The sequence below is a fragment of the Chiloscyllium punctatum genome, chromosome 1 (assembly GCF_047496795.1).
Source record: "Chiloscyllium punctatum isolate Juve2018m chromosome 1, sChiPun1.3, whole genome shotgun sequence".
NCBI lineage: Eukaryota > Metazoa > Chordata > Chondrichthyes > Orectolobiformes > Hemiscylliidae > Chiloscyllium > Chiloscyllium punctatum.
In genome coordinates this window covers 42,455,663-42,479,657 of record NC_092739.1, presented here as the reverse complement: position 1 = coordinate 42,479,657, position 23,995 = coordinate 42,455,663, and the positions used below count along the sequence as shown (strand labels likewise).

Here is a 23,995-nt window from a genome sequence, read left to right as displayed (position 1 = left end):
GCAGAAGAAATTATGTCAGGGAATAAGGAAATGCCAAAAGGTGTTCATCAATTACTTTACATCTTTCTTCACAACAAAGGAACATCTTGATAAGATGATAAAGTCATCGTGGAAAAGCAAAATTCATACTGGGGTAGTATATTGGCATGAATTGAAGATTGGCTAGCTAACAGGAAGCACAGAGTTGGCATATGTGAGTCATTTTCTGGTCAGCGGGATGGGGCACATCCAGTGATGTGCCACAGTATCAGTGTTGATTTCAGAATTTATGCAATTGATTTGAATAAAAGGACCCAAGGTATGTTACGGAACTAGTTGATGACACAAAAGGAGGTAGAAAAATAAGCTGTGAAGACATAAAGAGGATACAAAGGGGTAAAATTAGGTGAAGTTAGTGAGCAAAGTGACAAATGGAGTATAATGCGGAAAAATGTGAAATTCTCCAAATAGGTCAAATCACATTAAGAGTCAACCACATTGCTATGGGTCTGGAGTCACAATTAAGCCAGATCAGGTAAGAATGGCAGTTTCCTTCCTGAAAGGACATAACTGAACCAGGTGGGTTTTTTCAACAACCATCAATAGGCTTATGGTCATCATTATTAATTCAAGATTTTTTCTGCTGTGGCAGGATTTGAACCTGGGTCCCCAGTACATTACCTGAGTCTCTGGATTAACAGTTAATACTACTGGGCCGTCACCTCCCCTTTGAGCTGGCATCTTCTTGTTGAGTTGCTCTCCTTTGCAATTTTATGGCTACCCATCCTTTCCCTCAATCTTCTCATTCCACTACTGAGAATTTCATGCCCATATATTGGCACACTCCTCTTCAACCTTTAAAGTTATCTGTCCGTAACACCTTGCCCATCCTGCAGCCTACCTGTTTTGGTTAATTATTATCTTCTTTGCTGTAATGTACCTTCTCTTTTCAATCTTTGTACAGCCTTTGACACAACTGGTGATATTGTCCTCTTCCTTCTACAGCCCACTTCAGTGCAATTCTCTCCTTTCATTGCCACACTTATCCATTCAATCACATACAGCTAGAAAATCTCCAGCAATGGTATCATAACCCACCCCCCCCCTCCCCCTCCGCCACCCCCCAGTGATGTCGCCTTGGGTACTTACCACTTCTTCAACCACATTTTGTCCCTTCTGACTGTCCAACTTCCTCTCATTTACCACCTTCCCTCAAGGTCACCTCTTTGACCAAACCTTTGGTGATCAATTCCAACTTTCTCCAAGTCTGGCATACAATCTCTGCCCAAATCTTCCTCTGTGAAATACCTTGGGCCTTTTCTCAATATTAAAAGGGACCATATAATGGAAGGTTGATAACCCCATTGATAATACCATTTAAAAACCTGATCACTACTATTATATCACATTGTTCCAGTTTGCCTTGGAAAATACAGACTGGGTAGCTTTTCTTCAGTTGTACAGCTGCATAGAAATTCACCAAACAATATAGAAGGGCACTGAGATATTCATGACCAGACAGCTTCACATCCTGAACTAGTTAGACATAGTGGCAGCATCTGGTGGCAATTAGTAACGTCAGATAAATGCTGGATAAGATAGGAAAGACTTGCCATCATCTTCTTCACCCTCCTCTTCCAGCACTTCTGCACCAGGAATGTAGTCTTTCGCATCTAGTTCACCATATTCATGGCATTTGGCTTCCCTTGAGGCTTCGGTAGGTTTGCCCTATCAAAAATATACATTTCCAGTTTGAAAACAATGTCAAGCAAGTTTTCCTTGTACACTTAATATTATTAAATAGGAAAGAAAATAAAGTGTTTGCAAAGTTTGGTGTCTTGGACAGTCTTTGCCCTTGGCATTGTGCTGGACAAAGATCAGAGGCAATGTATGGAATTGAAGAGGCAACACTTTCCATATAAAAGATACATTGCATCTTGCAGGTGCTCATGGCACCTTAAATCTTGGTATTGATATCATGACAGAGTGATCTTAATTGGTTTAATTGTTTTAGAACCAAAGTTCCTCATTAGATCATCTGACTTTCACCTTGGATCTTGCTTGAAGTAGGGCAGACTCCTGTGCCAGAGCTCTGCTGCTTAGATTAGTCTCTGGATTGGCTAGAACAACTAATGCTGATTATCTGCTTGGAAGCTAAAGACATTGGCAACATAAAGTTTAGTGGGCTTTAAAGTCAGCTTGCAGCTAAAAGAAAAGTTAAGTTCACAACCATAGAGTAAGTTATGACTCAGTCCGAGAGACTGTCTCCACACACTGCAATAATATATCAGCACACAGTAGGCTATTTGGTCTATTGGTCTTTCATCTCACCAATGACCCGAACCTCTCCAATATCTTTAAATGTGCCAGACTGCTCATCTGGTATTCAGTACTGAATAAGAAATTTCCTCCAATTAAATATTGGTGAAGACTGAAGCCAATATCTTTGGTCTGTGCCATAAACTCATTGCCACATCATCAACTCCACCTCTCTCTCCTTGGTAGCTGTGAGGCTGAACTAGACTGTTCACAGTCTTTGGGCATATTTGCACCCAGACGTGACATACCATTTTCAAGGCTGACTATTTCTAGTTTAACATGATCTGCTACTCCACTGCTGCATCAGCTCAACTGGTCTTCAAACAACATTCCAGATGTGGTTTTTAAAACTTGAGGTCATCTAAAGCTCTTTTGCCCACATCTTAACTCACACGAAATGCCACGTGCTAACATATGTCGCCCCTCAGTAAACAATGCATTGATTTTAAAATTCCCATCCTTGCTGACAAGTCTCTCTTGCTTAATCCTCCCCATTGCTTTCATCTACAACCCCACAATCCTTCTGGATAACAGCACTCCTCTAACTCTGGCATCTTCCGGTCTCCTTCCTATCAGAAAGATGTTGTGAAACTTGAAAGGGTTCAGAAAAGACTTACAAGGATATTACAGGGTTAGAGGATTTGAGCTATAGGGAGAGGCTGAACAGGCTGGGGTGGTTTTCCCTGGAGCGTCAGAGACTGAGGGGTGACCTTATAGAGGTTTATAAAATCATGAGAGGCATGGATAGGATAAATAAACAAAGTCGTTTCCCTGGGGTGGAGGAGTCCAGAACTAGAGGGCATAGATTTAGGGTGAGAGGGGAAAGATACAAAAGAGACCTAAGGGGCAACTTTTTCACAGAGAGGGTAGTACATGTATGGAATGAGCTGCCAGAGGATGTGGTGGAGGCTGGTACAATTGCAACATTTGAGAGGCATTTGGATAGGTATATGAATAGTAAGCTGAAAATGTGTTGCTGGAAAAGCGCAGCAGGTCAGGCAGCATCCAAGGAACAGGAGAATCGCCGTTTCGGTCATAAGCCCTTCTTTAGGGCTTATGCCCGAAACGTCGATTCTCCTGTTCCTTGGATGCTGCCTGACCTGCTGCGCTTTTCCAGCAACACATTTTCAGCTCTGATCTCCAGCATCTGCAATCCTCACTTTCTCCCCCTATGAATAGTAAGGGTTTGGAAGGATATGGGCCGGGTACTGGCAGGTGGGACTAGATTGAGTTGGGATACCTGGTAGGCATAGACGGGTTGGACCGAAGTCTGTCTCTATGACTCTTTATTTCAATAGTTCCATCTCTGCTGTCGTGTCTTCAATTCTCTGGGGTCCTGATCTCTCAAATTCCCTCCGTAAACCTCCCCATATTTCCACCTTTTCTCTATAAAGACACATTAAAAATGTACCTCCTTGATTAGGGTTTTGGTAATCTGTTGTAACCTCTCGAAGTGGCTAGCTGTTTTTCAATGTTTCCGTGTAGCGTCTTGCGACACTTTATTACATTAAAAATATGTACCAGACACATAAAAACTGTTGTTGACATTCCTGCAAGGTTTTTGTCCTCCAAGTATTGATCTAATTCCGTTTAAAATGTTACTATTGAACCTGGCAGTGCATTCCAAATTTTAAAAATAAGCACGTAAAAAAAACTTCCTGGTTTTACCTCTCCTTTTGCCAGTCATCTTAAATCTACAGTCTCTGATCAGCTACTGGAAACATTTCCTCTTTATACTTTTCGAATCCTTCAGAGTTTTAAACACTTCTACCAAATTTTCTCGCAGTCCTCTCTTATTCATTCCCATGTAGTAATAATCCCTCATTACTGGAAAGATTCCACTAAATCTTTTCTGTATCCTCGCCAAAGTCTTCATGTCAAAACAACTTACCCTGTCTTTCTTGTGCAACATCTGAGGGTTCATTGTTCTGAAAAGGTGAATCAAGCATCTGGCTGACATCATTACATCTAGGGGAGAGAAAATACCTTAAGACTGCAGCCTTCAGAAAAAGACACTCATCACAACAAGTCCCCAATCTACTCAATTATGCACCCTAACACATTCACTTAATCACAGATGCAAATTTTCAAAATGTTGTCAAACAAAACTTCGGAGAATGCACCTTGAATATCAGTCATCTGGGATCAAATATCCAATCAGGGCATTACTCCCCATATGATCTGTTGACAATCAACTGGAAAAAGAATCTTAAAAAAGAATTGACGTGTGAAATGGGGCAGGTATAGATTGCCATATTGTGAAATCAGTACAGGTTGGACTAGATCCAGTAGCATCTGATGACTTGGTATGTGAAATAAATGTTTCCTTCTCCAGGATTTATATCCCTCACCTCAGTGAGCTCATATTCTGTCACCAAATAAACAAAAAGGGACTCTCCAGAAACCAGAAACTGCAGAGCCAGTGGCTGGATTTTGGAAGCCCTCACAAAGCGTGAGCAAAAGCAGGTAAGCCGAGAATGTTCCTGCACCATCCCCCCCACTGGGCCATTTTTAAAGGTGACCGTTTGGGCATGGAGAAGGTCCCCTGTGCCATATCAAGACATGCCCGCTCCCCCCCACCCCGCACCCCCTCCACAGTAGTAGTCCAGCAGCTGTAATCATTTGTCCAGAAGTTTATTTTAAAAAAATGCTGTGAAGACACACCTATGCATCCTCTCTTTTCACCCTGTGTGTCAGCAGGTTGCAGTTCCTTCTAGATGGACAGGCTTTTATTAGCCCTCCTGCTTCCTGAGCTCAGCTTGCCTTCTTAATTGGACAATCTGAACAGGCTGCTAATGGGCAGTTCCTTTGACTATAAAGTCAGGATGATGACTTATGACATTGAGTGGGGCTGAGATCAGAATGTGACCAGAATGCTTGCAGTCTCATATGCAACATTTCCACGAACCCATCCAAGTATTTACTCAGCAGAAACATCTTAGTTGACAACATTAACAGAACAATAAACTAATAACATATGATGTGACACATAGGTCTTATATTCTCTCATCTGTCAGTTGTGCCAGTGAAGTATTAAAAGTGATATGTTAGAACACATCGAAGTCACACATTGTTATGGACACAAAATGATTTTAAAATGCTGTTGCTTCTTCTCTTCCAAAGCCATTGCTGACTAATATCTTAGGATAACCTTGTGCAGCAAAATTAAATGCATGATTCTGCCCACTCACTTTTATCTTTGTGCGTCTTGTACTGAGCAAGGTCCTGGAGCAGATCTTCTGTGATGGCAAGTGGACATCGCGCACTTACTTCTTTGATGGTGTTAATCCTGTTGGGGAATAGATTTGTTTTAAGGTGCTAGACCACTAATCCGTAAGTTTTCAAACAAGGTTCGCTGGAGCAGAGTGAGACTACAAAGCCATCCATTTTGTCAATCTTGAGAATCCTGATCATTCTGTACTTTGCTGATTTGGTCACCATCATTTCTGTTGCTGTACATAAACAAATTGTTTTTCAGCAAATATATCACTACTTCCCTTTGGTAGCAACAACGTCTTACGGAAATTAAAATGGGGACACCCTCGAAGTCAGCAAGCTAAAACAACAAAGCTGGGCAGTCTACTTGGAAAATATCATAGTTTTGCCCAATTTTGACCTCACCAGGAATCAGAAGCAGCCACGTTGAATAGATTCAACCCACCCAAACTCACGTTATTGGGCTTAATGATATTCCAAATGCTCTTTCAGATAATTTCAGCAAACAGGGATTAAAGATTGGTTGGGACTTTTTGATCTGTTCCACTCAGTATCACAGTAGGAAAAACATTTATCCACTAAGTTATCAGCTTATTTATAAATGGAGCAAATTACTATTTTAGCATTTAATGGCACAGTAGAGAAAGAGGAATCATTTGCATTAAACACATATCTGACAAAAGAACTAGGAAGTTATTGCTTGTTATACACACCCAACTGTCATAACTTCACCAGAATTTCGATCTGTGACAAAGTTGTTTGCTATCGTCATCACCATTGTTTGGATAACCTAGAAAAGCAAATAATACAAATATTAAAGCATTTTAATCAGAGTAATGCTCACAAAATTTCTTGCATTCTTCAACTAATTGGGACAAGTGCCTAGGATCAATTTAATTCTCACTTCGAAGAAGTACAAGTTATGAAGGGACAACCAAGACTGACTTTTTAAAAGGCAAACCACATCTGACTAACCTGCCTGAGGATTTTAATTAATCAGCCGAGAGGGTTAATAGTGTAGGAAATATCACTTAACAGACTCGTCACAAAAAAAAAAGAAACAGCGGTAATGAGCAAAGGGTTAGGAGACCGAGTAGTGGTGAATAATTGTTGTTCTGACTGAAAACAGATACACAGAAGAATCTGTGATTAAGTATTTTTTAAATAAATGACATGGAATGAGCTATGGAGAATAAAAAATTTGAAATTTTACCGATTAAACAAAACTTAAGCCAACAGAAGTAGGCCATTCAGCCAACTGAGCCTGTTTCACCAGTCAAAGAAATCCTGCCTGATCTGTGACCTAACTACATTTGTTTCATTCACTCATGGGACATGGGCATCACTGGCTGGCCAGCATTTATAGCCCATTCTTGGCGTTATGGACCAGACCCCCTCAAAATATTTTAAGGCAGCCGAGATCCTAACTTTTTCTTATTTTAAAGGCAAATGTAAAGTGCTGTATTCCAGATGCAATTTGAGAAGTCCAACTACTCGCCGTTAGGAAAACCACTATTCAAACACTGTAGTTAAAATACAAAAGAAAGAAGAACTTAGAATAACTTAACTCAAACGGAAAACTGAACAGAATAATTCATAACTGTTACTAATTAACTGTTCCAATGTAGTAACATCCCCTAAATGCATGCCGTGGCAAAAAGACAAATTCAAAATCAGATTTCCTCACATGTAACATCCACAGTAGGAAGAGAAACCCCAGTTCCTAGCTGTAACTGAAAGGAGGAGGAAAACAGCTTCTAATTCTTCAAAGCTCCAGCAGCTTCTTCTGAATCTAAAAGCTAGAAATCCTGGTCTGTGAATGCCATCCAGGCTGCTTTCTGTTGTTCCAACTTGTAAAGAAACCCAAGGCCTCAAGATGTTTACGTTACCACAGACTGCTGAGCACCTTGCATTAAATCTCTCTCTTAAAAGAAACCAGGAAAAAATACATCTCTCAAAGACACTTGCCCTTGAGAAGGTGGCGATAAGATTCCACATGTTACTGACCCGTGTCCAGTAATAATTCTGCTCAACAAAAATTTACCTCATGCTAAAATTAACAACTGAATCTTGATAAGGTAGTAGAATCATAGAATACCTACAGTGTGGAATGAAGCCATCGAGTCTGCACTAACCCTCCAAAGAGAATCGAACCCAATCCTCGTATTTACCATGGCTAACCCACCCACCCTGCAAATCCCTGGACACTACAGGTCGTTCTGCTATAATGTGTGTTTGGTTAATGCAAATTCACTGCAATGTGATTGATGAATTGGGGACACTGGTTTTAAAGTGCGAACTTCTAAAACGTGTTGGCTGTAACGTGATTATATCGTCAAAACTTTAAGCGCTGTTTCAAAAGTGTGATTTTTTTATAATGTGGGGTTACACAACAAGGCAGCCATCACATTAAAGAACTACCTGTACAGGGCAATTTAGCATTGGATTGTGGGAGGAAATCGGAACATCCAGCAGAAAGCTATGGATACACAGAGAAAATGCACAAATTCCACATAGTCACCCAAGTCTGGAATTGAACCTAGTCCTTGGCGCTGTGAGGCAACAGCTCAAACCACTGAGCCACCATGCCACCTGGAAGTTAGGGAACAGTAAGTAGTAAAGATGATTCATAGCAGACTTTAGAAGGACATTGACAGACTGACAAAAAGGGCAAATGCATTGTAAAAGACTTAAGGCATAGGAGTAGAAGTAGGCCATTCAGCCCATCGAGTCTGCTTTATCATTCAGTGAGATTGCATCTGATCTGATTATCCTCAACTCCAGTTGCCTGAATTTTTACATAACTCTTGATTCCTTAACTGATCAAATATCTGTCTTTCTCATCCTTGAATATATTTAATGACCCAGCCTTGACAGCCAGCTGCGCTAAAGAATTCCACAGAGAGGAGAAATTGTTCCTCATCTTTATCTTAAACCTTATTCTGCGATTATGTCCTCTGGTCCAAGACTTTGCACAAGGGGAAAACAACATTTTAGCATCTACCTCATCAAGTGGGTGGGTTTCCTCCGGGTGCTCCGGTTTCCTCCCACAGTCCAAAGATGTGCAGGTCAGGTGAATTGGCCATGCTAAATTGCCCGTAGTGTTAGGTAAGGGGTAGATGTAGATGTAGGGGTATGGGTGGGTTACGCTTCGGCGGGGTGGTGTGGACTTGTTGGGCCGAAGGGCCTGTTTCCACACTGTAAGTAATCTAATCTAATCTAATCTAAGTCTCCTAAGACTCTTGCATGTTTAAGGTCAATCCTCATTTTTCTAAATTTCAATGAGCACACACCTTACTTAACCTCTTTGCATAAGACAGCACCTCCGTACCTGGTGTCAGCACTGAGAACCTCGCCTGGCCTCCAATATCAGTACATCTTCCCTTAGATAAGGGTTCCAAAACCATTAAAAGTATTCAAGTTGTGGTGTAACTTGAGCCTTGAACAGTGTTTTAGCTAAAGCTCCCTACTAATTCCTATTGAAATAAAGACAAACATTCCATTTGTTTTTCCCATTACCTGCTAAACTTGGATGCTAGCTTTTCGCGATTCATGGACAAAGCATTCCAAATCCCTCTGTTCTGTAGCTTTCTATGGTCTTTGTAATTTAAATAATATTCAACTGTTCTGTCCATTCTGTCAAAGTACATCCCCTCACATTTTCCAAGTTTTTTTACCACTTGCTTAACCTGTCTATACCCCTCAGCAGACTGTGTTATCGTCATTGGGGAGTGTCAGCTCACCAGTGTAATGACTTAAAACTGACAAAGCTGGGCTTTTTTTAATGATAATCATAAAAAAAAGTAGTGGCGTGGTAGTCATTAAGCTGGCATTTTAAGTTCAGATTTTTACTGAATTCAAATTTCACCACCTGCCATGGCAAGATTTAAACCCACATGCCCAGAACTTTAGCCTTGATAATTGTCATGTTTAGCGTAAGATTACTTCAGCAGAGGAATGGTTTTCTTTCTCTCTAAAATATACATAAACAGATCCTAAAAGCTGCAATTTGTTGACTTCCAAGTTGGAAGGGTGGAACTTGGTGCAGCATATTATCTAATGCAAATGTTTAGTAAGAGCAAAAAGAAGTTCCTGGCATAATGCAAACCGTCATTAAGGTGAGAAGTGGGCAACAAGGGAGGTAATTATCTTGATATGTGGTACCTACCCTATGTTCACTTTAGAAGGATCCAACAGGTTCACTGACATAGTAAAAACTACCAGCCTCTAAAAAGAGGATATATCAACCAATGCTCAGAGTCCGAAGATAGTCCTGGTTAGTGGCAAAGCTCATGAAGCAGTTGCCCTCTTCAGATGGAGACTGAACCAGATGAGAAGGCAATGGAGTATTTTAAGGAAGAGTTCCATAAAATTTTGGCTAAACAGCAGAATCATGCATTCACAACTTTGATGAGTTCAACACATTCTGTGCCTTAACATCTGTTGATCTGAAGAGGAATATTTTAGATTTTTGACCATTACCTCTGGTGGAACAAGCTGATGACTGGCTTGTGCTGCATACAGAAGGATTTTGGTCACATCTAAAAAGGGGATATAGAAGGATCACATGTAAATATATTAAATGGCACTTTTACAAATTAGTAATATTGGAGATAGACTCACCTCTTTGATGTGGTTGAAGAAAACGTTGTATGAATGGGTAGAAGTTAAACACGAATAACTGGCCAGGGAAAGAAAAAACAAAAAATTAACAATTATTCTTTCCTGACTACATGGGCAAAAAGCCACTTTCAACTCAAGGAAACAGCGTTATTACATACTATTACCATCAGGCCAGGGGACCAACTCTGGTTCAATAGATAATGGCAAAAAGGGCATGCTAGGAGCAGACATACCTAAAAATGAAGTGTTAACGTAGTGAAGGTATCAAATAAGTGCTCGAGTGCCAAACAGCAAAAACAGCAAATGATAGATGGAGCTAAGTGATCCAACAACCAATGGATCAGATCTATGCTCTGCAGTCCAATCACATGCAATCGTGAATGCTCGTGGACAATTAAACAACTCACTGGAGGAGGCAACTCCACGAATATCCCAACACACCAATGAAAACGTTAAGGCTGTAGCATCTGCAGCATCATACTAATCTTCACCCAGTTCAATTTATTCCATGTGATATCAAAAAACGTTTGGAGGCATTGGATACTGACAAGGCTATGTGCCCGAACAACATTCCAGCAAAGGTAATAAAACATTGTATTCCAGAACTTGCTGCTCCCCTAGTTAAACAATTCCAACACAGCGAGAACACTGGCAGCTACCCAATAACGTGGAAAATTGCTCAGTGCCTTCCTGTACGCAAAACGTGATGGACGGTATCAACAGTATATTAAGGCGTATCTGCTCAACATCGAAAAATGTAGTGCTGGAAAAGCACAGCATGTCAGGTAACATCGTGGAACAGGAGAATCAATGCTTCAGGCACAACCCCTTCATCAGGAATGTGGCAGTGGGGGGTGGGAAGGCAGCTAAGAGATAAATAGGAATGTGGGTATGGGGCTGGGGGGGAGGTGGTGAGGTAGCTGGGAAGGTGATAGATAGATGTAGGTGGAGGCTCATGGTGATAGGTCAGAGTGGAGGGTGGAGCGGATAGGTGGGAAGGAGGATGGACAGTTAGGACAGTTCAAGAGGGTGGTGCCAAGTTCCGAACGTTGTATCTAGGATGAGGTGGGGCGAGGGGAGATGAGGAAACTGGTGAAGTCGATGTTGATGCTGTGTGTTTGGAGGAAGATGAAGCATTCGTTTTTCAGGCATCGAGTGGCTTGAATTTGGTGGTGGAGGCAGCCCAGGACTTGCATGTCCTTGGCTGAGTGGGAGGGGAGTTGAAGTGAAGTGGTTAGCCACAGGATATTGGGGTTGTTTGGTGAGTGTGTCCCAGAGATGTTCCCTGAAACGTTTCCATAAGTTGTTGGCCTGTCTTCCTAGTGCAGAGGAGATCACCTCATGAGCAACAGACACAGTAGATGAGGTGTTTGAATGTGCAGGAAAATATCTTTCGGATGTGGAAAGATCCTTTAGGACCTTGGATGGAGGTGTTGGTAGGGGGTGGGGTGTAAGCGCAGGTTTTACATCTTTTGCAGCATCAAGGGAAGGTGCTGTGAGTGAAGGGTGGGTTGATGAGGGGTGGGCGTGGACCTAACAAGGGAGTTGCAGAGGGAATGGTCTCTGCGGAATGCTGATTGGGATGGGGAGGGAAATATATCTGTGGTGGTGGGGTCTGATTGTAGGTGGCAGATATAGTGGAAGATAATGCGCTATATGCAAAGATTAATGGGGTGGCAAGTTGGTTGGGGGGGGGGGGGGGGGGGGAAGGTCTGTCCTTGTTGCGGTTAGAGGGGTGGGGTTCAAGGATAGAGGTTTGGGAAGTGGAGAAAATGCACTGGAGGGTTTTGTTGACCACACAGGAGGGGAAATTGTGATCCTTGAAATAGGAGGCCATCTCCGATGTTCTGGAACGGAAGTGCTCCTCCTGGGAGCAGATGCAGCAGAGGTGGAGGAATTGGGAGTTTTTACGGGTCGTGGAGGGGGAAGGTATAGTCGAGGTACCTGTGAGAGTCGGTGGGTTTGAAGTAGATATCCATATACAGTTGGTCGCCGGAGGAGAGGTCCAGGAAGGGGACCGACTCAACACACACTTCTACTCCAAACATATCTCCTCCCACCACCCCCTCCTGTAAAGATCCTACCCCTTACTCCCAATTCCTCTGCATTCACTTCCAGGAGGAGCAATTCCACTCCAGGACATCCCAGTTGGCCTCCTATTTCAAGGATCACAATTTCCCCTCCCATGTGGTCAACAAAGCCCTCCAGTACATCTCTGCCACTTCCGCTCCTGAACCCCGCCCCTCCAACCGCAACAAAGATAGTACATCCCCTGTTTTCACCTTCCACACTAACAGCCTCCAGATACAACGCATTATCCTCCACCATTTCCACCACCTATAATCAGACCCCACCATCAGAGATATATTGCCCTCCCCATCCCGGCCAGTATTCCGCAGAAACCATTCCCTCCATGACTCCCTCGCTAGGCCCATGCCCCCCACCAAACCACCCTCCACTCCCTACACCTTCCCCCTCCACCGCAAGAGATGTAAAACCTGCTTCCACACCTGCCCCCTCACCTTTGTCCAAGGCCCCAAAGGATCCTTCCACATCCGTTAGAGATTTTCCTGCACATCCAAACACCTCATCTACTGTGTCTGTTGCTCTCAATGTGGTCTCATCTACATCGGGGAGATAGGATGCCAACTCACGGAACATTTTAGGGAACATCACTGGAACAAAAAACCCCTATCGTCCTGTGGCCAACTCACCCTCCTACTGTGCCAAGGACATGCAAGTCCTGGGCCTCCTCCACTGCCAAATCAAAGTCAAACAACGCCAAGAGGAAGAATATCTCATCGTGCGTCTTGGGACCCTCAAACCACAAAGCATCGACTTCAACTTCACCAGTTTCCTCATCTCCCAAACCTGATCCCAGATCCAAAACTCCAACCTGGCGCCACCCTCTTGAACTGTACTACCTGTTCAACCTCCCTCCCATCTATCCACTCCATCCTTCCCTCCAACCTTGCTCCCCCCAGCTACCTTGCAACCCCCCCCCCCCCCACCCCCCCAGCCCCACACTCGCCCTCCTACTTATCTCTTACCCCTTTCTGATGCTCTTGCTGACATTTCTGAAGAAGGGCTTATGCCTGAAACGCGATTCTCCTGCTCCTCAGACGCTGCCTGAATTGCTGTGCTTTCCCAGCACCACATTTTTCAATTCTGATCTCTAGCATCTGCTCAGCAACTACCTGCTCACTGTCGCACAGTTTGGGTTCTGCCAGGGCTAATCAGCTCCTGACCTCATGACAGTTTTGGTTCAAACATGGACAAAATATCTCAATTCTAGAGGTGAGTTGAGAGTGACAGCTGAATCAAGGTCCCATTTGACTGAGTGCAGCGTCAAGGATCCCTAGCAAAATTGGAATTAATGAGAATCAGGGGGAAATCTCTCCACTGGTTGCAGTCATACCTAGCACATAGAAAAATGATTTAATTGTTGGAGGTCAATCACGTCAGGCCCAGGACATTTTTACAAGAGTTCCTCAGAGTCGTATTCTAAGCCCAACCATTTTCAGCTGCTCCATCAATGACTTTCCCTACATCATAGCATCAGAAATGGGGATGTTCACCAATGATTGCACAATGTTCAGCACCATTTCCAACTCCTTAGATACCGAAGCAGTCCATATTCAAATGCAACAAGATATGGACAAGATCCAGGCTTGGGCTGATATGTAGTAATACTCGCGCCGCGCAAGTATCAAGCTACGACTAATACCAATAAGAGATAATCAAACCACCAACATTTGACATTCAAATGTTATTACCATCACTGAGTCAATAGACAATAGACAATAGGTGCAGGAGTAGGCCATTCTGCCCTTCGAGCCTGCACCACCATTCAATTATGATCATGGCTGATCATCCTTAATCAGTATCCTGTTCCTGCCTTATCTCCATAACCCTTGATTCCACTATCCTTGAGAGCTCTATCCAATTCTTTCTTAAATGAATCCAGAGACTGGGCCTCCACTGCCCTCTGGGGCAGAGCATTCCACACAGCCACCACTCTCTGGGTGAAGAAGTTTCTCCTCATCTCTGTCCTAAATGGTCTAACCCGTATTTTTAAGCTGTGTCCTCTGGTTCGGCACTCACCCATCAGCGGAAACATGTTTCCTGCCTCCAGAGTGTCCAATCCTTTAATAATCGTATATGTCTCAATCAGATCCCCTCTCAATCCTCTGGTCAGCTACTATCAACATCCTAGGAGTTAGCACTAACTAGAAACTCAACTGGACTTGCCACATAAACACATGGCTACAGAGTAGGTCTTGAGGATGAGAAGGGGCATTTAGTTATAGGATACAATGAAATAGCTAAGGCATTGAACTGGTATTTTGTATCGGCCTCCACAGTGGAGGATATGAATAACATGCCAGTAATTGACAAAGAGACAAAGGCAGGTGAGGACGTGGAAACAATCATTATTATGGAAGAGGTAGCGTTGGGCAAGCTAATGGAGCTAAGGATAGACATATCTCCTGGCCCTGATGGAATGCATCCCAGATTACTAAAAGAGATGGCGGGAGAAATAGCAAGTGCACTGATAGTAATTTTCCAAAATTTGCTGGTTTCTGGGTCAGTCCCAGCAGATTGGAAAACAGCAAATGTGACGCCACTGTTTAAAAAGGGTGGTAGACAAAAGAAGGGGAATTATAGACTGGTTAGCTTAACTTCTGTAGTGGGGAAGATGTTTGAGTCTATTATCAAAGAAGAAATAGCAAGGCATCTCATTGAAATTGCCCCCTTGGGTAGACAGACATGGGTTCATGAAGGGCAGGTCATGCTTAACTAATCTTTTGGAAATCTACAAAGACATTATGAGCACTGTGGACAACGGGGTCCCAGTGGATGTGGTGCACCTAGATTTCCAAAAGGCCTTCGACCAGGTGCCGCACAAGAGGCTGCTGCGTAAGATAAGGATGCATGGTGTTATGGGTAAAGTATTAGCATGGTTAGAAGATAGGTTGACTAATAGGAAGCAAAGAGTGGGGTTTAATGAGTGCTATTCTGGCTGGCAATCAGTGACTAGTCATGTGCCTCAGGGATTGGTGTTGGGACTACAATTATTCACAATTTATTTAGATAATTTGGAGTTGGGGACCATGTGCAGTGTGTCAAAGTTTGCAGATGACACGAAGATGAGCGACAAAGTGTTCAGAGGACTGTGAAACTTTGCAGAGGAATGTAGATACTTTGAGTGAGCGAGCAAAGGTCTGGCAGATGGAATACAATGGTAATAGATGTGAAGTCATCCATTTTGGTAGGAGTAACAGCAAAAAGGAATGGTAAAATGTTGCAACATGCTGCTATACAGAGGGACCTGGATGTCCTTCTGCATGAATCACAGAAGGTTGGTCTGCAGGTATAGGAAGGTAAATGGAATTTTGTCCTTCACTGCTAAAGGGCTTGAGTTTAAAAGCAGGGAGGTTATGTTGCAGTTGTATAGGGAGCTGGTGAGGCCACACCTGGAGTACTGCATGCAGTTTTGGTCTCCTTAATTGAGAAAGGATGTACTGGCACTGGAGGAGGTGCAGAGAATGTTCGCTAGGTTGATTCTAGAGTCGAGTGGGTTGACTTCTGAGGAGAGACTGAGTAGACTGGGATTATATTCACTGGAATTCAGGAGATTGAGGGGGGGATCTCATAGAAACATAAAGCATTATGAAGGGAATCAATAAGTAGAGAGGATGTTTCCATTGGCAGGTGAAACTAGGACAAGAGGGCATAGCCTCAAGATTAGGGGAAGCAGATTTAGGACGAAATTGAGAAGGAACGTCTTCACCCAGAGGGTTTACAAAGTTAAAAATCACACAACACCACGTTGTAGTCGAGCAGGTTAATTTGGAAACACTATCTTTTGGAGTGCTGCTCCTACATCAAGTGGCTGTGGAGAATAAGATTCTAAGACACGGAATTTATAGCAAAAGTTTACAGTGTGATGTAACTGAAATTATATATTGAAAAAGACCTGGATTGTTTGTTAATACTCTCATCTTTTAGAATGACCATGTTGGTTTCAGTTCTTTCATATGTAAATTGCAAAACTCCTTTTTAAAAGTTACATTCTCAAGTGAACTTTAACAACTGGTGTCATGTCAGTATTGAAGGTGTTTCTGTCATAGACTTATACCCTTTTACACTCACACTCTCTCACAGACACTCATAATGCCTCCCCCCCACTCCCCCATCCCCCCTGACACATACTTATATTTAAGTGTTTGTGGGGTGACGTTGCACTTGCAGAATTACATTTTACTTGGCTCAAAAGCTGCATGAATCCATGGAAGATTATGTAAATCTGTTTTTTTGGATTAGAATCAGTCTGACCATTGTGGCACAGACAGTCTCAAACAAGGCTGCTTACATCTTCAATACATTATCTGGGACGACATGACACCAGTATTTTTAGATTAGATTACTAGATTAGTGTGGAAACAGGCCCTTTGGCCCAACAAGTCCACACCAACCCGCCAAAGCGCAACCCACCCAGACCCATTCCCCTACATTTACCCCTTCACGCAACACTACGGGCAATTTAGCATGGCCAATTCACCTAACCTGCACATTTTTGGGCTGTGGGAGGAAACCAGAGCACCCGGAGGAAACCCATGCAGACACGGGGAGAATGTGCAAATTCCACACAGTCAGTCGCCTGAGGCTGGGAATTGAACCCGGTCTCTGGCGCTGTGAGGCAGCAGTGCTAACCACTGTGCCACCGTGCCGCCCAGTTGTTAAAGTTCACTAGAACATGTAACTTCTTTTAAAAAATTTGCAGTTTACATGTGAAAGAACTGAAACCAACATGGTCATTCTAAAAGATGGCAGAACTAACAAACAATTCGGGTCTTTTTCAATATATAATTTCAGTTACATCACATTGTAAACTTTTGCTATAAATTCTGTGTCTTACAATCTTAAACTCCACAACCACCTGACGAAGGAGCAGCTCTCCGAAAGCTCGTGCTTCCAATTAAACCTGTTAGACTGTAACCTGGTGTGGTGTGATTTTTAACTTTGTACACCCCAGTCCAACACCGGCATCTCCAAATCCTGCCAACTCAGAGGGTTGTAATGTCACAGAATGTCTTGCCCAGTGAAGTAGTTGACGCTACTTCAGTAAACGTTTTTAAAGTTAAGACAGATTTGGTTTGAACAATAAAGGAATCAATGGATATGGTGAGAGGGTGGGTAAGTGGGTCTGAGTTCACAAAAAGATCAACCATGATCTTATTGAATGGCAGAGCAGGCTTGAAGGGCCAGATGGCCTACTCCTGCTCCTAGTTCTTATGTACTTAGGTCAAGGTCCAAGAATAATGGAGCAAGTAACTCACCTCCTGGCTCCCCAAAGCCTGTCCATCATCTAGAAGACACAAGTTAAGAGTGTGATGGAATACACCCCACTTGCCATCATGACTGCAGCTCCAACAACACTGAAGTAGCTCAACACCATCCAGGACTTAGAAGCCATTTGATTGACACCACATCCACTTCTTCCACCACTGACATGCAGGAGCAGCAGGGTATGATATCTATAGGATACACTATAGAATTTCACCAAAGATCCTCAGAAAGGACCTTCCAAACTCACGACGACTTCCATATAGAAGGACAAGGGCAGCAGATACAGGGGAACAACACCATTTGCAAATTTTTCTCCAAGCCACTCATTATCCTGACTTGGAAATATATCACCATTCATCACTGTCTCTGGGTCAAAGGCTGTAACTGTTCAAAAACCAACCCCAACAATGACTGCAACAAAATAAGTCATCATAGCCAGTCTTGTGATTTCCAGGAAGTCTTGTATTAAAGGAATCCAATGTCCACAGTGAACTTTTAATGACTGCTTTTAGAAAAAAAACACTCCAGGAATATCCAAAAAAGAAAAATTAAATATCTTTTGCATAATTCTTCAAAACTTAAATCCTCTAAGCAATGTTAAGTATCTTTGTAACTGTATTGCTCAGTACTTGTGTGATCACTGGTTGATATGTCTAAGGTTCAACCATGATGCTTCTCACAACTGATGATCTGCCAAGATTCACAACTAAGCAAAATAGTGGACTATCTATCCTTTTGGTGTATAGCAATTAATTTGTATTAAAAAAAAAGTCCCACATGTTGAATAATATGTTCTTGAGTTTGCTGCCTTCAGGAAGGACTACAGAAACCAAAAGGCAACTAAACTAATTCCAGAGCAATCAGTAAGGTACTACATAACTTTTTTAAACCTGTCAATGGTAAAGCACAGAAATTAGAAAAAAAAAGAACTTCCTTATGACTTCCTGACTCAGATTTCAGAAAACTTTCAGTTCCTCTACCTTAAATCTCATGAGCTATCATATAGAATCATATATCAATACTGCAAAATAACTTCAAAGGGCTGAGTTTGCATATGATATCAGAATGTTACTTAAATGATATAATGGGAACAGCAATGTATAGCACCACATGTTTTGGTGTAAAATCACTTTGGTATGTTAAGAGATTGATTGACCATAAATGCAACTCATTTTTAAACAATCTGCTACATCACCCGGTATAATCTAACATATTATTTTAAGTTTTATGCAAGATAGGTATGGAGGGGCCTACAGGACGCATCCAACTAAAGTTTAACTTTCTTTATGGCACTATGCACTCCTTAAGAACATAAGGTGCAGGAGTAGAGGAAGGCCATTGAGTCTTCTCCATTATTCAGTGAGATCATGGTTGATCTGATAATCCTCAAGAGTCTAGATTAAAGTGGTGCTGGAAAAGCACAGCAGGTCAGGCAGTATCTGAGGAGCAGGAAAATCGACGTTTCGGCAAAAGCCCTTCATCAGGAATGATAATCCTCAACTCTATTTTCCAGCCTTTGCTCCATAACATTTGATTCCTCTATTGATTAAAAATCTGTTTATCTCAGCTTTTATTATATTTAATGACCTAATAACTTTGACAGCTCTCAGTGATAAACTATTCCACAGATCCAACATCCTCTGAGAGACAAAATTCTCCCTGATCTCCGTCTTAAACTCTGAAAAATGGGTCAATTATTTAAGATACTGATGAAGAGGAATTTAGGCTGACAGGTTTTCTGGACTTGGAGATGTACCTGAAAACATTAAAATAAGAAGCTACAAAGATAGTGGCTACACAATGGTAGCAAGCTTCCAAGCATCATTACATTCTGGAAAATTCCGAGAGGACTGGAAAACTGACAATGCAATACCTTTACTAGAAAAAGGAAGGAGACAAAGAGAAAATAAGTAACTATAGGTCAGTTATTGGGAAACTACTGGAGTGTACTATCAAGGTCACAAAAGTACAATAATTTGAAAATAAGTAATATGATCAAGCAGAACTAACATGCCTCACAAAGGGGAAATCATGCTTGGCAAATTTACTAGAATTCTCTGAGGAGGTAAACAGCAAGGTAGATAAAAGTAAAGCAGTGGATGTGATGTATTTGGATTTTAGAAGATGCCTGATAAGGTACATGCTCGCCTACTAATTAAGAATTGGAGGGAGTATATTAGTATGGATAGAGGATTGGCTAAGTAATAGGAGGCAGAGAGCCAAGAGGGGCAAGGGTTTGGGGGATGGTGGTGGGAGATCTGTAATTCGGAGTATGAAGTGGGAGATAGCAAGGGGCAGGATAACATCAGGCACGTGGTCACACAAGATGGCTGCTGAGGCATATGTTGGCCACTTGATACACAAGATGGCTGCCGACCACAACATATACAGCACAGCAAACACAGACACTGCCTGGGGCTACCAGAATGCCAGCACAATGCACTAACAACCTAGATGATTAGTTTAAGGCGGGTGTGGGAGTGAATACACATAAGTAGCGTATAGTGCCCACTGAGGTGTTTGGGTCCAGCCAACACCTTTGATAGAATTGCTAACTGTTTGATACAGACTCAATACAAAGTACTAATAGCCAGGACTGCAGTAATCATCCTTCTCAGGAAGAGCAATTAGCACCCTTTACTGCAGCAATGGACTTTCACCACAGACATTGAAATTGACAACGCCTGCTGAAACTGACACTGCCTGCACTGAAATTAACAAAGGCTGCGCTGGAACTCACAATGACTGCATCGAAACTATCAATGATTCTGCAAGGTTTATAACAAACAAATTATGTTACAGAGACAATAACCTTATCACTGACCTATTACATCACAAAATGTATAAAAGTATATTGACATATGCTCCGGGTTGTGAGAAGACTCACAGCTGACCACAGCTGTTGGCGTCTTTCTCTCCCCGGAGCTCCGGTATTTCCTTGTGCAATAAATTCTGTTGTTGAACCCTGACTCTGACTCAGAGGCTGGTGATTTTCACCACAACAGAGTACCACAGGGATCGCTGCTGCAGTCACAATTATTTACAACATATTACCATTTTTACTCGAGTAAAAGTTGATCTCATGTAGAGGTCGAACTCTGACTTTTGGCCCAAAAATCTGGAATTTTCCATATTAATCAAGTAAACGTTGACCCTAGTTCTTCACAGAAAACAGATCAACATGTATAGAGTCATAGAGATGTACAGCACGGAAGCAGACCCTTCGGTCCAACCCGTCCATGCCGACCAGATACCCCAACCCAATCTAGTCCCACCTGCCAACACCCGGCCCATGTCCCTCCAAACCCTTCCAATTCATATACCCATCCAAATGCCTTTTAAATGTTGCAATTGTAATAGTCTCCACCACTTCCTCTGGCAGCTCATTCCATACACATACCACCCTCTGCATGAAAAAGTTGTCCCTTAGGTCTCTTTTATACCTTTCCCTTCTCAGACTAAACCTATACCCTCTAGTTCTGGACTCCCCGACTCCAGGAAAGAGACTTTGTCTAGTTACCTTATCCACACCCCTCTTGATTTTGTAAACCTCTATAAGTTCACCCCTCAGCCTCCTACACGCCAGGGAAAACAACACCAGCCTATTCAACCTATCCCTCTAGCTCAAACTCTCCAACCCTGGTAACTGCCTTGTAAATCTTTTCTGAACCTTTTCAAGTTTCACAACATCATTCCAATAGGAAGGAGACCAGAGTTGCACAATATTCCAACAGTGTCCTAAACAATGTCCTGTACAGCTGCAACATGACCTCCCAACTCCTGTACTCAATATTTTGACTAAAAAAAGGAAAGCATACCAAACGCCTTCACTATCCTGTCTACCTGCGACTCCACTTCCAAGGAGCTATGAACCTGCATTCCAAGGTCTCTTTGTTCAGCAACACTCCCTAGGACCTTACCATTAAGTGCATAAGTCCTGCTAAGATATGCTTTCCTAAAGTGCAGCACCTTGCATTTATCTAAATTAAACTCCTTCTGCCACTCCTCAGCCCATTAGCCCATTTGATCAAGATCCCGTTGTAACCTGAGGTAATTTACTTCGCTGTCCACTATACCTCCAGTTTTGGTGTCAGCTGCAAACTTACTAACTATACCTCCCATGTTCACATCCAAGTCATTTATATAAATAACGAGAAGTAGTGGACTCAGCACCGATCCTTGTGGCACCCCACTGGTCACAGGCCTCCAGTCTGAAAAACAACCCTCCACCTCCACCCTCTCTCTTCTACCTTTGAGCCAGTTCTGTATCCAAATGGCTAGTTCTCCCTGTATTCCATGAGATCTAACCTTGCTCACCAGTCTCCCAAGGGGAACCTTGTCGAATGCCTTACTGAAGTCCATCTAGATCATGTCCACTGCTCTGCCCTCATGAATCCTCTTTGATTGAGTGTTTTGAAAAAGTAACAAGTTTGTGAGACATGATTTCCCACGTACTAAACCATGTTGACTATCCCTAATCAGTCCTTGCCTTTCCAAATACATGTACATCTGTCCCTCAGGATTCCCTCCAACAACTTGCTCACCACTGAGGTCAGTCTCACTGATCTATAGTTCCCTGGCTTGTCCTTACCACCCTTCTTAAACAGTAGCACCACATTAGCCAACCGCCAGTCTTCCTGCACCTCACCTGTGACTATCGATGACACAAATATCTGAGCAAGGGACCCAGCAATCACTTCCCTAGCTTTCCACAGAGTTCTAGGGTACACCTGATCAAAGCCTGGGGATTTATCTACTTCTGTGTTTCAAGACATCCAGCACTTCCTCCTCACCTGTGACAGCCACATCTCATGATAGACTTTTAATAAAATTGTCCTATTGGTAAAGAGAAAAATGAGCTGAGAATTCTCGGAGACTTACCTGGTGATATTCAAGGAACAGCAATTTCAAATTATAACGTGAAAATGGAAAAATGCTGGAGAAACTCAAAACAGGTCTGGTAACATCAGTGGAGAATGAAACAAAGTTAATGTTTTGACTCCAGTCAGTCCACTGGTCGTTCATCTCCACTCCGGGTTTTCCAGTCTTCAGAATTACCACAATTCATTGTGTTTTTTTTTATTTATTTAGAGATCAATTGGGCTTCTATTAATAAAACGGTATGAATTTTGATGGGCATTAATTTCAGCCACTCAAAAGTAGTCACCATGTAATGGCCGACTCCATATAATTAACCTTAAAAAGTAGTCAAAAAAATTTGACCGTTACTTGAGTGTATACGGTAATGACATGGATGAGAGAGGATGAATATTCCATAGTCAAGCTTGAGGATGAATATTCCATAGTCAAGCTTGTAGGTGTAAGGCAAGTGGTGGTGGTGGTGGTAGTGGGGGAAGAGTAAGGGAGGGGGCAGTAACTCAAGAGGATGCTGAGGACTGTACACTGGATTGAAGACTATTGGGCAAATACTTGGCAGATGGGAGTAGAATACCGAAAAATATGAGGTCATGCTGCCAGGGGCAGCACGGTGGCTCAGTGGTTATTACTGCTGCCTCACAGCGCCAGGGACCCGGGTTCGATTCCCGCCTCAGGCGACAGTCTGTGTGGAGTTTGCACATTCTTCCCGTGTCTGTGTAGGCTTCCTCTGTGTGCTCCGGTTTCCTCCCAAAAATGTGCAGGTTAGTTGAATTGGCCAGGCTAAATTGCCTATTGTGTTAAGTGCATTAGTCAGAAGGAAATGGGTGTGAGTGGGTCACTCTTGGGAGGGTCGTTGTGGACTTGTTGGGCCGAATGATCTGTTTCCACACTGTAGAGCCTCTAATCTCTTATGTTCTTTGAAGAAAAGAATACGGGAACTAAATATTATTTAAATGGAAAAAGACAGCTTCAGCACAGACAGAGTTGGGAGTCTTCGTTGATAATTCACAAAAAGCTAGCGTACACATTCAGGAGCTAATAGGGAAGACAAATACAACAGGAACAGAGTATAAAAATTGGGAAGCTATGGTAAAACTATACAAGGCACTAGTCAAACCCCACTCAGTTTTAGCAAAATATACTGATGTTCACTAGGTTGACCCAGGTTATAGAATGATTGTCTAGTAAGGAGAGGTTGAATAGGTAGGGCCTGCACTCATTGATGTTTATAAGAATGAAAGGACAGATTATTCAGGAGCTTAAAAGGGTTGGATGGTTCATATTTCATTAGATTACACCATTGAACCTCAATGAGCTTCATAATGCATATATAATTTGAACTGCACTGCCAAAGATTAAAGTAAATGTTTGTTTAAAATGGATTTTAAAAAAAAATCACCTCATGGATGCCAATTAATCTTGATACTAGATCCATCAACATCATCTTAACTTCAAATCTTTCCTTAGAATCTTCTAACTGTTTGAAAAGTTTTTCTGCAAAACCTGTGGCACAGTAAAAGTAAGTCATTACATCATCAGTGATACAGGTTAAAGTCAATTTTGACCAACAAAGAACAGCTATAGAATGGTTTCCATATCATCGATCCAAATAACTGGACAAAGTTTC

The 23,995-nt window shown here is 42.4% G+C and overlaps 1 protein-coding gene across 1 annotated transcript in view; it reads right to left on the bottom strand.

The window, feature by feature from the left end:
• sdad1 (SDA1 domain containing 1) overlaps window positions 1-23,995 on the bottom strand; it is a 62,588-nt gene that overhangs the window by 8,501 nt on the left and 30,092 nt on the right. Inside the window, exons 10-16 of the mRNA XM_072549229.1 lie at window positions 23,768-23,871; window positions 10,138-10,195; window positions 9,997-10,055; window positions 6,228-6,304; window positions 5,490-5,587; window positions 4,190-4,266; window positions 1,593-1,707 (exon numbers count right to left, since the gene is read on the bottom strand). Coding sequence (XP_072405330.1) covers window positions 1,593-1,707; window positions 4,190-4,266; window positions 5,490-5,587; window positions 6,228-6,304; window positions 9,997-10,055; window positions 10,138-10,195; window positions 23,768-23,871 — 588 coding nt within the window. The remainder of the gene's footprint in view (window positions 1-1,592; window positions 1,708-4,189; window positions 4,267-5,489; window positions 5,588-6,227; window positions 6,305-9,996; window positions 10,056-10,137; window positions 10,196-23,767; window positions 23,872-23,995) is intronic.